Here is a 14,110-nt window from a genome sequence, read left to right on the forward strand (position 1 = left end):
TTCTTAAAGAAGATAAAGATGTACTCAAGTTTTATTTGTGGAAATTGTCTTTACCATGTCAAACCAAGCAAGGTCTTCCCCAGCTCAGATGTTCTCCCACTTCCAGAGGTGAAGAACACGATTATAAAAAGAGCAAGTGGCCAGAAGGTTGATGTCAAAGTCTGCTGCCTCCAGATCCTGGTCGCAGTCACAGATCTTGATCCCTGTAGTAGGCAGCCGGCCATCCTTCTTGTCCTCTGCAGATGGCTGCAGAGGAGCCTCTAGCTTGCTTCTATTCTGGGGTGTGGTGCCACCCACTCCATCACTGTCAGCTAAACACTCTGAAGAGGGTGCTGGTGACGGGTCTGCAACCTTCAGGGTAGGGTCCTGGTCTGCTGTTCTGGCTTCTGGGTCACTGCCAGGGAAGGACGGCTGGGTCTGTGGCAGATGGCAGAAGTAGAGCCAGGACCAGTCGATTCCATATACCAGCGAGTTGGGCAAGGGGCAGGACAGAGAGATGGCTTCCTGTTCTCCCTCTGGAGCGAGATGGGAGGACACAGGAAACTTAGCCAGAGTTAATCTCATCACCCACCCCCAAGAGACCCTGCTGCTGCTACTAAGTCACTTCAGTCGTGTCCGACTCTGTGCGACCCCATAGACGGCAGCCCACCAGGCCCCGCCATCCCTGGGATTCTCCAGGCAAGAACACTGGAGTGGGGTGCCATTTCCTTCTCCAGTGCATGAAAGTGAAAGTGAAGTCGCTCAGTCGTGTCCGACTCTTATCGACCCCATGGACTGCAGCCTACCAGGCTCCTCAGCCCATGGGATTTTCCAGGCAAGAGTACTGGAGTGGGGTGCCATTGCCTTCTCCGCAACAGACCCTGCCCACCCTCAAAGAGAAACTTCCAAGAGCAACCACCGTCTGTCACGCAGAGCACTGCTGAGACACAGACAGACAAGGAGAGAAGGGCAGGCCTTCATCCTGCAGTGAATGCGCTCTGTGTGCCTGAGAGAGGAGGCATCCTGCACCACGGAGCTCCCATCCAGGGCGCCTGAGGACTCTGAGCCAGACAGAGGGAATGGGGTGTATCAGAAATGAAGGGAACAAGCACACGTGAAGCACACCACAAGGAAAGCTTGGTGTGTGTGAGAAACCACACAGGTGTGGATGTGGTGAGTTGTCATCTGGAACTGGCAACATGTCAGAAGTGTCCCGGCACACAGAGCTCCCTTAGAGAGTCTGGATTTGAACTGGGAAAGGAGTCATTCACTGCCTGAGCAGTTGTCCTTGTGGTGAGTTGCTATGGCAACTCTGAAGATGAAGGGCAAGACTGGAAAATGTTAGACCTCGTTCTGGACAGAACATTGCCGAGAAAGGATGAGAAGTGACACGTGACCAGGGAAGACATGATGAGGGCCCCCTGGTGGTCTGTGGTAAAGAACCTGCCTGCCAGTTCGGGGTAAACTGGTTCAGCCCCGGGTCTGGGGGACCCCAAGTGCCGTGGAGCAGCTAAGCCTGTGCGTCGCAACCACTGAGCCCGCGTGCCCTAGAGCCGGTGCCCCGCAGAAAGAGAAGCCCCACAGTCAGAAGCGCCACACAGAGCTAGAGAGGGGCCCTGCTCTCTGCAACCAGAGAAAAGCCTGCACTGTAATGAAGACCTAGCCAAAAATAAACAAATAGAAATTTGAAAAATAAACATGATGCGGTGTCTCCAAACGTGAGCTGGTCAAGGGTCCAGGTCAAGGCTGAGGCTGGTAAAAGCAGCTGCAGAAAACTTGTGGCCAGTGAGCTGGGGATGTGAAAATTGTCACCAGCCGCGTCCCCGGTGTAGGGATCAAGGCCACAACACTCAGAATTGTGATCAGACTCTGAACCATGACCAGAGTGAGCAGTGAAGAGGAGAGGCCAAAGCTGGCATCAGGAAACAGACCAAGGATACAACCAACGCACCAGAGATCCTCCCCAAGCCAGGGCTTTGCCTGAGCAGAGGAGGCTCCAGAGAGAAGCCCGGTGCCGAGCTCTCCCGGAGAGCAGAGAGGCACCTGACACCAGCACAGAAGGGAGCTCCAAGGAGACCGCCCTGCCCCTCGCTGTGAACATCTGAGGGCCTGGGAGGCAGGGTCGCTGGCACAGCCAAGGCCCATGACACTTTCACGTCCCACAACCACAGGCAGCGCCCACTCGTGGTCCAGGCAGACACAGAACCCTCCTGCTGCAGGGCAGCACCGCACGGTAACGCGGCATGCCTGCTGCTCAGGGCCACCACAGCAAGAGCTAAGCAAGCACGCTGCGCAGCAAGCGGTCAAAAGGCTCCATGAAGGAGAAGGAGTACAGGCAACACTGACCACAGCTCACGAAACAAAATCAATCGTGGTCAAAAGACAAAAACAGTGTTTCCACCTGGGAAGTTTAAAACCTTCTACTAAACCACACTTGGATAAAAGGGGAAACACAAACTTGAATCACAGAATTTCTTCATAAAAATGAAAGCAGAATCACCACATATCAGAACCTAAAACTGTGCTTAAATCAGAGAATAATTCAGACATAAAAACACTTAATACAAAGCAAAGTAACAAACATAAGTGAATCGTAGTCCCAACTCAAAAGAACTAAGGAGGGAGAAGGAGAGAAACGACAAAGGTAAAAGACGTCGACGAGGTGGAGAGGAGCAACAACGCGGTGATAACGAGAAGTCAAAGCCTCCTTCTTAAAGTGTACACACTACTACCTAATCGAATTAAGGAGAGAGACACGCATGTTTGTGTATTTGTATAACTATACAAAGTAAAACATAATAAAGGGAGTAACTATCAGGAAACTTTGACCCCAGTAGAGACATAAAGCATAAACAAAGCAATTTTGACAGAAAAATATAAAGTTCACACAGAATCATCATTCAAAAATTAATCAGGCCCAGATAGGAGAATTTTCACTGCATCTTGAATATAAAGATAACCCAAATGACATATACATTATTCAAGACATGATAAAATGATAAAAATTTTTTCACATTTTTTGTTTTGATTTTCACATGAACGAAACATAATGCTGATAAATAGCATAAAAAAATTTCACGTCATCTTTGAACATTATTGAAAACCCCAAATAAAGTATGCACCAGGATGCAGCACTACACTGAAGAAGACAACCTGTCTTCCAAAGGAGACACACACGTGGTCAAAAGGCACCTGAAAATCATCAGAGAAATGCAGTAAAAATCACAATGAGATATAACTTGACACCTGTCAAAATGGCCATCATCCAAAAGACCACAAACACCACGTTAGGGGGAATGCGGAGGAGAGAGGACTCTCCCACACTGTCAGTGGAAACGTAACTGGCACAGACACTGAAGAATGGCATGGAGGTTCCTCAAGGAACTGGGCATAGGCCTACCAACCACACGATCTAGCAATTCTGTTCCTACGTACATGTCCAAAGAAAGTGAAAAAATTCAAGGACAGGCACCCCAGTGTTCATATGTGCGTATGCCCGACTCTGAGGCCCTACGGACTGTAGCCCACCAGGCTGCTCTGTCCATGGAGTTTTCCAGGCAAGCATACTGGAGTGGGTGACCATTTCCTCCTCCACGGGATCTTCCCGAACCAGGTATGGAACCCACACCACTTGCGTCTCCTGCATTGGTGGGTAGATTCTTTACCACCGCACCACCTGGGAACCCCTCTAATGTTCATACAGACAGAAGGCAGAGATTCATTCAGTCGTGTCCAACTCTTTGCAACCCCACAAACTGTAGCCTGCCAGGCTCCTCTGTCCATAGAATTTTCCAGGCAAGAATACTGGAGTGGGTTGCCATTCCTTTCTTCAGGGGAATCTTCCTGACCCAGGGACTGAACCTGGATATCCCGCATTCCAGGCAGATTCTTTACCATCTGGGCCACCAAGGAAGCCCTCTAATGTTCACAGCAGCATTATTCACAGTCGCAAAGTCAGACATGACTAAGCCGCCAAGCACAGCACAGAGAGCTAGCGGTTACCAGTGAGGAGAGGGGAGGCAGGAGGGCAACATAGAGACAGGGGGTTGAAGATACAAACGATGTGTATGTGCTCAGTCGCTCACTGTGTCCAACTTTCCGTGACCCCTGGACTGTAGCCCACCAGGCTCCTCTGTGCAGGGGAATTTTACAGGCAAGCATACCAGAGTGGGTTGCCATTTCCTGTTTCAGGGGATCTTCCCGACCCAGGGACTGAACCCACGTCTCTTTTGTCTTTTGCACTGGCAGGCAGATTCTTTACCGCTATGAGATCTGGTAAGCCAAGTTACAAACTAAACTATCATATATAAAATAAATATGCCACAAGGATATATTGCACAGGGACTTCCCCGGTGGTCCAGTGGTTAGGACGCTGTGCTTCCACTGCACGGCGTGCAGGTCCGATCCCTAGTAGGGGAACTGAGTTCCTGCATGACGTGCAACAAATCCACCCCAAAAAAGGATATATTCAAAATATATATATTTGAAATAGATATATTCAGTATATACATGTGAAATACTGGGCTGGATGAAGCACAAGCTGGAATCTAGATTGCCAAGAGACATATCAATAACCTCAGATATGCAGATGACACCACCCTTATGGCAGAGAGCAAAGAGGAACTAAAGAGCCTCTTGATGAAAGGGAAAGAGGAGAGTGAAAAAGCTGGCTTAAAACTCAACACTCAAAAAACTAAGATCATGGCATCTGGTCCCATCACTTCATGGCAAATAGATGGGGAAACAGTGGAAACAGTGACAGACTTTACTTTCTTGGGCTCCAAAATCACTGCAGTTGGCAAATGCAGCCATGAAATTACAAGATGCTTGCTCCTTGGAAGAAAAGTTATGACAGACCTAAACAGCATATTAAAAACCAGAGACATTATTTTGCTGACAAAAGTCCGTATAGTAAAAGCTATGGTTTTTCCAGTAGTCATGTATGGATGTGAGAGTTGGACCATAAAGAAAGCTAAGAGCCAAGAACTGATGCTTTTGAACTCTGGTGTTGGAGAAGACTCTTCAGAGTCCCTTGGACTGCAAGGAGATCAAACCAGTCCATCCTAAAAGCAATCAGTCCTGAGTATTCATTGGAAGGACTGATGCTGAAGCTGAAATTCCAATATTTTGGCCACCTGATGCAAAGAACTGACTCACTGGAAAAGACCCTGATGCTAGGAAAGATTGAGGGCAGGAAAAGAGGAAGACAGAGGATGACATGGTTGGACAGCATCACCGACTCGATGGACATGAGTTTGAGCATGAGTTGGTGATGGACAGAGAGGCCTGGCGTGCTGCAGTCCATGGGGTCGCAGAGAGTCAGACACGACTGAGCGACTGAACTGAACTGTGCAGCACAGAGAGTACAGCCAAAATTTTATAGTAACTATAAACAGAGTATCACTCTTTAAAAATTGTAAATCACTATATTATATATCTGAAACATAATATTGTAAGTTAACCATACCTCAATAAAAGAAAATTTTTTTAATTAAAAAAAAAAAAACTACTTTGACAACTAAAACAAAACAAAACCATAACCAAGTGTGATTTATTCCAGGAATATATATTCCATATTAGAAAATCCATAAACCAAATTTACTATATAAATATATTCAAGGAGAAAAATAATACAGTTCAACAGATAGTATAAAAGCATTTGACAAAAAAAAAATCAACAATTCCTGATTTTAAAAATACTCAAGAAAACAGAAATTGATGAATACTAAGGACAGGCGGCTCAGACGTGAAGAGTCTGCATGCGATTAAGAGACCCAGGTCCGATCGCTGTGTTGGATAGATGCCCTGGGGATGGGAATGGCTCCCCACTCCAGTGCTCTTGCCTGGAGAACCCCATGGACAGAGGAGCCTGGCAGACTGCAGCCCAGGGGGCTGCAAAGATTCAGACACGACTGAATGACTAACACTTTCACTTTTCTTTCAAGGACACACTTTGCTGCTGAGTCGCTTCAGTCGTGTCCGACTCTGTGCGACCCCATAGATGGCAGCCCACCAGGCTCCCTCGTCCCTGGGATTCTCCAGGCAAGAACACTGGAGTGGGTTGCCATTTCCTTCTCCAATGCAGGAAAGTGAAAAGTGAGAGTGAGGTCGCTCAGTCGTGTCCGACTCTTAGCGACCCCATGGACTGCAGCCTCCCAGGCTCCTCCGTCCATGGGATTCTCCAGGCAAGAGTACTGGAGTGGGGTGCCATCATGGGAACTAGCAGGGCCCCTCTTCAAGGTCAGGAATAAGGCAAGATGTCCTCCACTCTTCTTTAAAATTGTACTGGAGACACCAGTAAATGAAGTTAAATGAGAAAATAACTAAAGGCATTCAATTTGGAAAATAAAGAATAAAACTCTTACTTTTTGCAGATGACACAATGTTTACTTGCAAAACCCAAGGAATCAATAGCAAAACTAACGGAAACACACGTTTATATTGGCAGAATATGAAACTACCAACAAAAAGACCAACAACGTTCAAATAGACAATAATTTAGTTAGAAGATACAATGAAAAGAATGCCCACCTACAAGAGCAACAAAAACGTTAGATCACTGAGAAATAGAGTTAACAAGAAATGTGCAATGAATGCACACAGAAGAAAAGTCAGTTCTTGTGGACTGGTTCAAAACTGGAAAAGGAATACAACAGGCTATATATTGTCACCCTGCTTATTTAACTTATATGCAGAGTACATCATGTGAAATGCTGGATTGCATGAATCACCAGCTGGAATCAAGACTGCCAGGAGAAATATCAACAACCCCAGGGATGCACATGACACCACCGTGAAGGCAGAAAGTGAAGAGAAACTCAAGAGCCTCTAGATGAAGGTGAAAGAGTTGAGTGAAAAAGCTGGCTTAAAACTCAACATTCGAAAAACTAACATCATGACATCTGGTACCATCACTTCATGGCAAATAGATGGGGAAACAATGGAAACAGTGAGAGATTTTATTTTCTTGGACTCCAAAATCACTGCTGATGGTGACTGTAGCCATGAAATTAAAAGACACTTGCTCCTTGGAAGAAAAGCTATGACAAACCTAAACAGTGTATTAAAAGGATGAGACATCACTTTGCCAACAAAGGTCCATATAGTCAAAGCTATTGTTTTTCCAGTAGTCACACTGGATCATGAAGAAGGCTGAGCATCAAAAATTGATGCTTTTGAATTGTGGTGCTGGAAAAGACTCTTGAGAGTCCTTTGGACTGCAAGGAGATCAAACCAGTCAATCCTAAAGGAAATCAACCCTAAATGTTCATTGGAAGGACTGCTGCTGAAGCTGAAGCTCCCATACTTTGGCCACCTGATGCCAAGAGCTGACTCACTGGAAAAGACCCTGATGCTGGGAAAGATTGAGGGCAGGAGGGGAAGGGGATGACAGAGGATGAGATGGTTGGATGGCATCACCAACTCAATGAACAAGTTTGAGCAAACTCCGGGAGATAGTGAAGGACAGAGGAGCCTGGCGTGCTGCAGTCCATGGGATTACAGAGAATCAGACATGACTTAGCGAATGAACAACTACAAAAAGATACAAGAACAGATCTGAACAAATGGAAAGGTAGCCCTTTTCTTGAATAAGATCCTAGATGACAAATAAGTCAGTTGGGAAGTTAATTTGTATTTAACGCAATCCCTATAAAAAAACCAATAAACATTTTTTTCTGGGACAAGCTAAGTTGATACTAAGTTCAAACGTAAGAATAGTCAGGAAGCCCTTGAGAAAGACCTAGAGGAGGCAGGCAGCCCACTCTAACAAATGCACTGAATGTTTCCATGGTTGAAGAGCAGGTGTGAACACACTGAGACGGCCGGGGGGCAGAAGAGAAGACAAGAAGTGCAGGGTCCATTCGGGAAGTGCCTGCACACGAGAGCTGGTGTCTCGAGTCAGTGGGGGTAGGGGCGGGGGGAGGACGGGGTTCCGGCAACAGTGTCGGGACAGTCCCAAACACCACACAGGAGGACTTGGATCAAAATCCTAATTGTAGAAAGATGACATCCGACATGTATGAGAAAACACTGATGAGTTCCTTTAGAACCTGGCTGTCTTTTTAACTAAGATTCAAAAATCTAGACTCAATGAAAAAACCTATAAATTTAATTACACTTAAAAAAAAACCCAACTTTTGTATGGGAGAAAAACACTATACGCAAAATCAAGGTAAGAAACAGAAAAATTATTTCCAACGTAAACCAAAGACTAAGGGCTGATGCCACTAATACAGCGGGCTGATACACAGGAGCTCTTTAAACCAAGGGAGAAAAGACCAGAAGTCAGAGAGAAAGACAAGCAAAACACAATTAAGAAAAACAGGAATACAAAACCAGCCCTTCAGGCAAGCGAAAATATATTCAGTTTCACTCCTAATTAGGGACATGCAAATTTCAACTACTGTGCGATGTTATTTCACACCCGTCAGATGCAGAATTCCAAAACTGACGACACATTATGCTGGCAAGGCTGCGGGGAAGCAGGCTTCTCATCCGCGGCTGGTGAGATGGTGAAGTCAGGCAGATAGCAGTCTATGAACCCTGCAATCCCACATCTAGGCAGTAACCCTAAAGATACACCTCCAACAAGCAGAAACACATACGCAAAACAACATATTGAAGCATTCCTTGTAATTATAATACATTAGAAATAACCCAAATAATCATATAGAAAACTGGAAGAAAAAACTAGAGTATACCCACTAAATGGAGTGCTATATAACTTAAAAAAAACAAACAAACTCTATGAACCAATAAGGAGTGATTTCCAGGATGTGCTTTAAAAGTGAAGTAAACAAAACATGAATTTATACAGAATATCTTTTCCGTACCAAAGGAGAAGTATGGATATATAAACATACACACTAATTTTTGCAAAAAGACACAGATTTGTAACCCTAGGCTGACGGACAGGCTGCCTGCCAGAGGTGATGGCAGCTGTGTGAGAAGAGGTCTGGCCTGCGTGTAGCTGTTCAGCTGCTCAGTCGTGTCTGACTCTGACCCCACGGACTGCAGTGCCCCAGGCCTCACTGCCCTTCACTACCTCCCGGAATCTGAGCATGCCTTTTAACACATTTGTTTTTCTTTTTTTGGCTGCACCTTGGCACGCAGGATCTTTGCTTCCCAGTCAGGGATTGAACCTACGCCTCCTGCAGTGGAAGCATGGGGTCTTAAGCAGCGGACCACCCGGGAAGTTCCTAGTGTAATTTTCTTTTCCAGAACACTGTGAATGTCTTTACACATTCAAAACCAAAATTAAATCAATGAGAAGGAATAAAAACATTCTTTAAAAAAGAAACGAACCTAACTGTACTGCAATATAACTGCCATACAGAAGGACAAAACAACTCTAATCCAAGTAAACTGTGAACACAGCACAGTGACTAAATCAAACTAATGGAACACACAGAATGGCAGGAGCGTCGGACCCACTGAATGTGTAGGTTTGCTTGAGGTGTGGCACCAACAGCGCTCCACAAGGTCGGGCACACGAGTCCAGACTTGCTGGGAGCCAGGGAGGTGCAGAACAGGGCAGCAGAGAGAAAGCCGTGCTGCTGCAATGAGTGAGAGGTGTCAGCATGAACTCAGGTTCTGACACACACGCGTGTACACACATAAATCCACACACACAGCTACAGAAGCATGAGCACAAGTGTATATACAAACGTGTACATGCACGTGTCTGTGCAGGCATGCAGACGCACATACACATATGTGTACACACACTCGCTATTAAGAGGATCCAGGACTTCCTGGAAAAGCAGCTTGTCCAGGGTGTGGAGAGGGAGAGCCCAAAATGAGCCCAGAGTGACCAGCCCGGCGCCACTCAACCACATGCCCAAAAGAAACATCAGCAATAAAAGGACACAGTGGCACCTCGTGGCTGCTGACCCCTCACTCGGAGGGCAGAGCGCCTCTTCCGGGAGCCCCAACACCAGCGCATAACCCGCAGTGCACACGCTGCGGACACACAGCCGTGGGCAGGCTGACAGCAAACGGCACCCCTGAGGAAGCGTGAGCACCTCTCCCAGGGTCAGACGACGGAGGCTTTAAAACAAATGTTATTAGAGATAAACAGGGACATCCTGTAATGAGAAGAGTCAACAAGTCAGGAAAACACACAAGCACGACCATACATATACACAGCTAACAAGCCCCCAAGTCTCTGAAACAAAAACTGACAGAAACGAGGGAGGAACAGACTTAAATCAGCAACGACCGCTCAAGCAACTGTGGTCCAGTTACCAGAGGAGCAGGACTGCAGACACTGACTGCCCACTTTGAGAAATGAACGACCGGACACAGCAACAAGAGCAGACAGTGGGCCCTCCCCCGCTGGGACAGAGCACACGGCCCTCCCCGGACGGACCACAGACAGGCCACAGTGAGTCCCAGGGACCCTAAAACTCCAATCAGTGACAGAGATTCAGGATGCTCTCAAAAACGTGCAAATTTAACAGCACACTACAAGGTAACCATTGAGTCAAAGAAGAAATCGCAAAGTTGGAAAATACTTTTTGAGATGAACGAAAATAAAAATACAACATACCAAACTCATGGGACACAGTGAAAGCAGTGTTTAGAAGGCAATCCATCACTGTAACTCCTACACTGAGAGAAAGAGAGGGCAGAGAACTGCCACAGCATCCACGGGACAAAGGGCAGCAACACGCAGGAGCAGAGCCGAGGGCTCAGACGAGAAAGCCTGGAGGCCACCGCCGGCAGACATGGTCGGGAACGTGCAGGGGCGCGGGCTCCTACGGAGGAGGGGACACGACCCCGGCGGGGATGCGGGGCAAGAGCGGGGTGGGGCTTCGAGAGAAGAAAACGTGAGGGACCCCTGGTGAGAGGAAGGCCAGTCCGCCTGCCGGTCGGGGCCCTGCTGGGTTCTGCCTGGAGCAGGAGAAGGAACCGGGCAGCAGCTGAAGCGGTCTGGAACGCAGGCCGCAGAGCCCGAACTGTCAGCAGTGGTGACCACCCCGTAGGCCCCGCTGGGGCTGGGCGTCGCTGGGTGCAGAGGCACCCAGGTAACGGAGCCGGTCAGGCGAGGACCGCAGTTAGAGAGCAGTGGCCGAAGCTGAGGCTCTGGAGTCACCCTCATGGCAAGGCCGGGGAACGTGTCAGGACAGAGGAGGAGCCTGGTGGGCAGGGGCATGGAACCGCTCACCTGCTGCCATCTGGTAGTTGATGATCTTAAAGCCGCCGTGCATGCAGGCCGCCAGGAGCAGGTCGCGCTGGAACGGGTGCCACTTGAGCCTCCACACCCCTCCCTGCACGGGCACATCCGCCAGTGGCTGCCGCAGGCTCCGCGTGTCCCAGAGGAGAACATGCTCGTCGTAGCTGAAACCCACAGATCTCAACCAGCGTGCGGCGAAGCGGGGCTCCGCGGGCAGGACACGCCTCGAAGGAGACCCGGCCCCACCCCTCCAGGACACAGTCCCTCCCTGAGCCCCCGATGCCCACACTCTGGTTCAAAGAGCGGGCTGGTCAGACACCACAGCAGCCACAGGGGGAATCGGTGCCACAGCCGGGACTCACCTTCCCGTGGCCAAGATGTTCTCACGGTGGGGGCTGCTCTGGATGCTGCACACGCCCATGGAGTGTCTGCAGGGGGTGGGGGGGTGGTGAGCAGGTGCCCTGCAGCTCCCCAACAGAAGCCCGGGGTGGGCGCGGCGGGGTAGGGGCTGAGCAAGTGCCCCGCAGCTCCCCAACAGAAGCCCGGGGTGGGGGGCTGAGCAGGCAGAAGCGGGGCGGGGCTGGCCCCACGAGGACTTGCCTGCGGCTGCTGAAGGCAGCAGTGTCGGGCATCCTGGTGTCCCAGCCCTTCAGGAGGCCATCGTCCCCACCTGCAGGGAAATGGAAACCGCCCCCGCTGGCCAGGAGGCACGCTGAGGATGGGCACCGGCCGCTTCTCAGGGCGCAATCACGTCTGTGAGGGTGTTCCCACACAGGCACGCGAGCCCCAGAGGCAGCCAGCTGTGCCACCACCATGCCTTCACACGCTGTGGGGAAGAAGGGGAAGACGGGGGCCACACCCGCAGAAGGGCACACAAAGGCACGGGGGCAGAGCGACCAGCCACACGGACTCAACCCTTCCGGCTCCTGCCGCCTGGAGCCAGCGTGGCCACATCCGAGTGCTCGGAACAGACGTGTCTGCAGGAGGCTCCGCAGATGCCTGCAACTGGCGACACATCTCCGTGTGTTTTAAAGAGAAAGGTCCCTGGTAACCTCGCAGGAAAAGGGCTTCTTTTGAGGAAACTGAAGCGACAGAAACAAGAGGGGAGTCGGTGCCCTGACGCACAGCCAGTCTTTGAAGAAAAGCAACACCGAGAGAGAAGGGCACAGCGTCCTGAAGGAAGACGGGCAGAGAGGATGGAAAGGTGCAAACCAACCACATAGCCAACCGCGCTGAACGCAGCGCTCCTCCACCGTCTTCCACCCACCGCCCACCACCCGTCCACCAGCACTTTCTGGGCGCACCACAGATGGGGACGGCGGTGAACGTGACCTGTGTCCTTGGACCAGCAGAAGCCACCATCCCGGCACTGAGCTGTGGGTGAGCCTCAAATACAAGCTGCCATTCCATGGCAGATCCGTAAAGAGAACTGGCTCTGGTTTCTTTACACTCTGGGCTCCCTTCTCTCACACTCCACGTGCTCCACCAGGAGCTCCTACTGATCGACCTTCACGCAGCAGTTTCCCACCCTTCCTCCTCTCCACTGCCCCCACCTCATCCCTCCCCTGCATACAGTAGGTCTCTAACCCACACCCTCACCCCCCTGCAGTCTACACTCAACACAGTAGCTAAGGCTGTTGTCCAATCACTAAGTCGTGTCCGACTCTCTGTGACCCCATGGACTGCAGCATGCCAGGCTCCTCTGTCCTCCACTATCCCCTGGAGTTTGCTCAGATTTATGCCCAGAGTCAGTGATGCTGTGCAACCATCTCATCCTCTGCCGCCGCCTCCTCCTTCTGCCTTCAGTCTTTCCCAGCATCAAGGTGTTTTCCAGTGAGTCAGCTCTTCGCATCAGGTGGCCAAAGTATTGGAGTTTCAACTTCAACATCAGTCCTTCCAATGAATATTCAGGACTGATTTCCTTTACGATGGACTGGTTGGATCTCCTTGCTGTCCAAGGGACTCTCAAGAGTCTTCTCCAACACCACAGTTCAAAAGCACCAGATTGTTGGTGCTCAGCCTTCCTGGTCCGACTTTCACGTCCACATGCACACTTGACCACTGGAAAAACCACAGCTTCGACTATACGACCTCCGCTGGCAAAGTGACACCCCTGCTTTTCAGTACGCTGTCCTTCCAAGGAGCAGGTGTCTTAGTTCCGTGGCCGCGGCCACTGTCTGCAACAATTCTGAAGCCCAAGAAAATAAAGTCTGTCACTGCTTCCCCTTTTGTCCCCCATCTATTTGCCAGGAAGTGATGGGCCCAGAGGCCATGATCTTTGCTTTTTGAATGCTGAGTTTTATGCCAGCTTTTTTACTCTTCTCTTTCACCTTCATCAACAGCCTCTTTAGTTCCTCTTCATTTTCCTTCATTAGAATGATAAGGATCCTCTTAAATTTTAAAATGTTACGTCAGGAAACATTCCTCTGTCCGACACCCCACAATGGCTCCCTTCCACTCTGAGCAAATGCCGGCGTGCTCCCGGGGCCTCAGCCAGCGCCCTGTCTCCGTGACCCCTTGCCTCCTGCTCCATACTAACTACGTGAGACTCACAGGCTCCACAGCAGGACAGTCTGTGCCACCCGCGGCACCTGATACCCGTGCCTGTCCCACCTTCCTCCTTCCAAAGTGTATTCACCACCAAGCACGTTATACTCAGCATTCCCTGTCTGTCTCCACCAAGCACTGGAAGCTCAGTGAAAGCAGGGACTTGGTTTTCCTCACAGAAATCACAGTCCCAAGCCCCTGGGACAGTGCTCGGCATGTGGCAGGTGCTCAACAGACACTTGTTGGATGAATGAATTGATCCCGAATTGTTAAAACATTGTCTCACTCCACTGTGGCTTGAATTAACTAAGCCTCAAGGCAGAAGAATTAATCCATGAACAAGAGCTCAAAAAATCAAGTCTTTACTGTTCTCCCTGAGTCTGTTCAAGGGTGCAACAGCAAAAA

At 49.5% G+C, this 14,110-nt stretch overlaps 1 protein-coding gene across 1 annotated transcript in view; it reads right to left on the reverse strand.

Annotated features, from left to right (window-relative positions):
* Nucleotides 1–14,110, reverse strand: part of DPH7 (diphthamide biosynthesis 7) — a 19,303-nt gene continuing 5,193 nt past the window's right edge. The window contains exons 6-9 of the mRNA XM_024999705.2: nt 11,759–11,828; nt 11,521–11,586; nt 11,150–11,322; nt 1–515 (exon numbers count right to left, since the gene is read on the reverse strand). Of these exons, the coding sequence (XP_024855473.1) occupies nt 85–515; nt 11,150–11,322; nt 11,521–11,586; nt 11,759–11,828 (740 nt within the window). The 3' untranslated portion in view covers nt 1–84. The remainder of the gene's footprint in view (nt 516–11,149; nt 11,323–11,520; nt 11,587–11,758; nt 11,829–14,110) is intronic.

This window comes from Bos taurus, chromosome 11 (genome assembly GCF_002263795.3).
Source record: "Bos taurus isolate L1 Dominette 01449 registration number 42190680 breed Hereford chromosome 11, ARS-UCD2.0, whole genome shotgun sequence".
Classification (NCBI taxonomy): Eukaryota; Metazoa; Chordata; class Mammalia; order Artiodactyla; family Bovidae; genus Bos; species Bos taurus.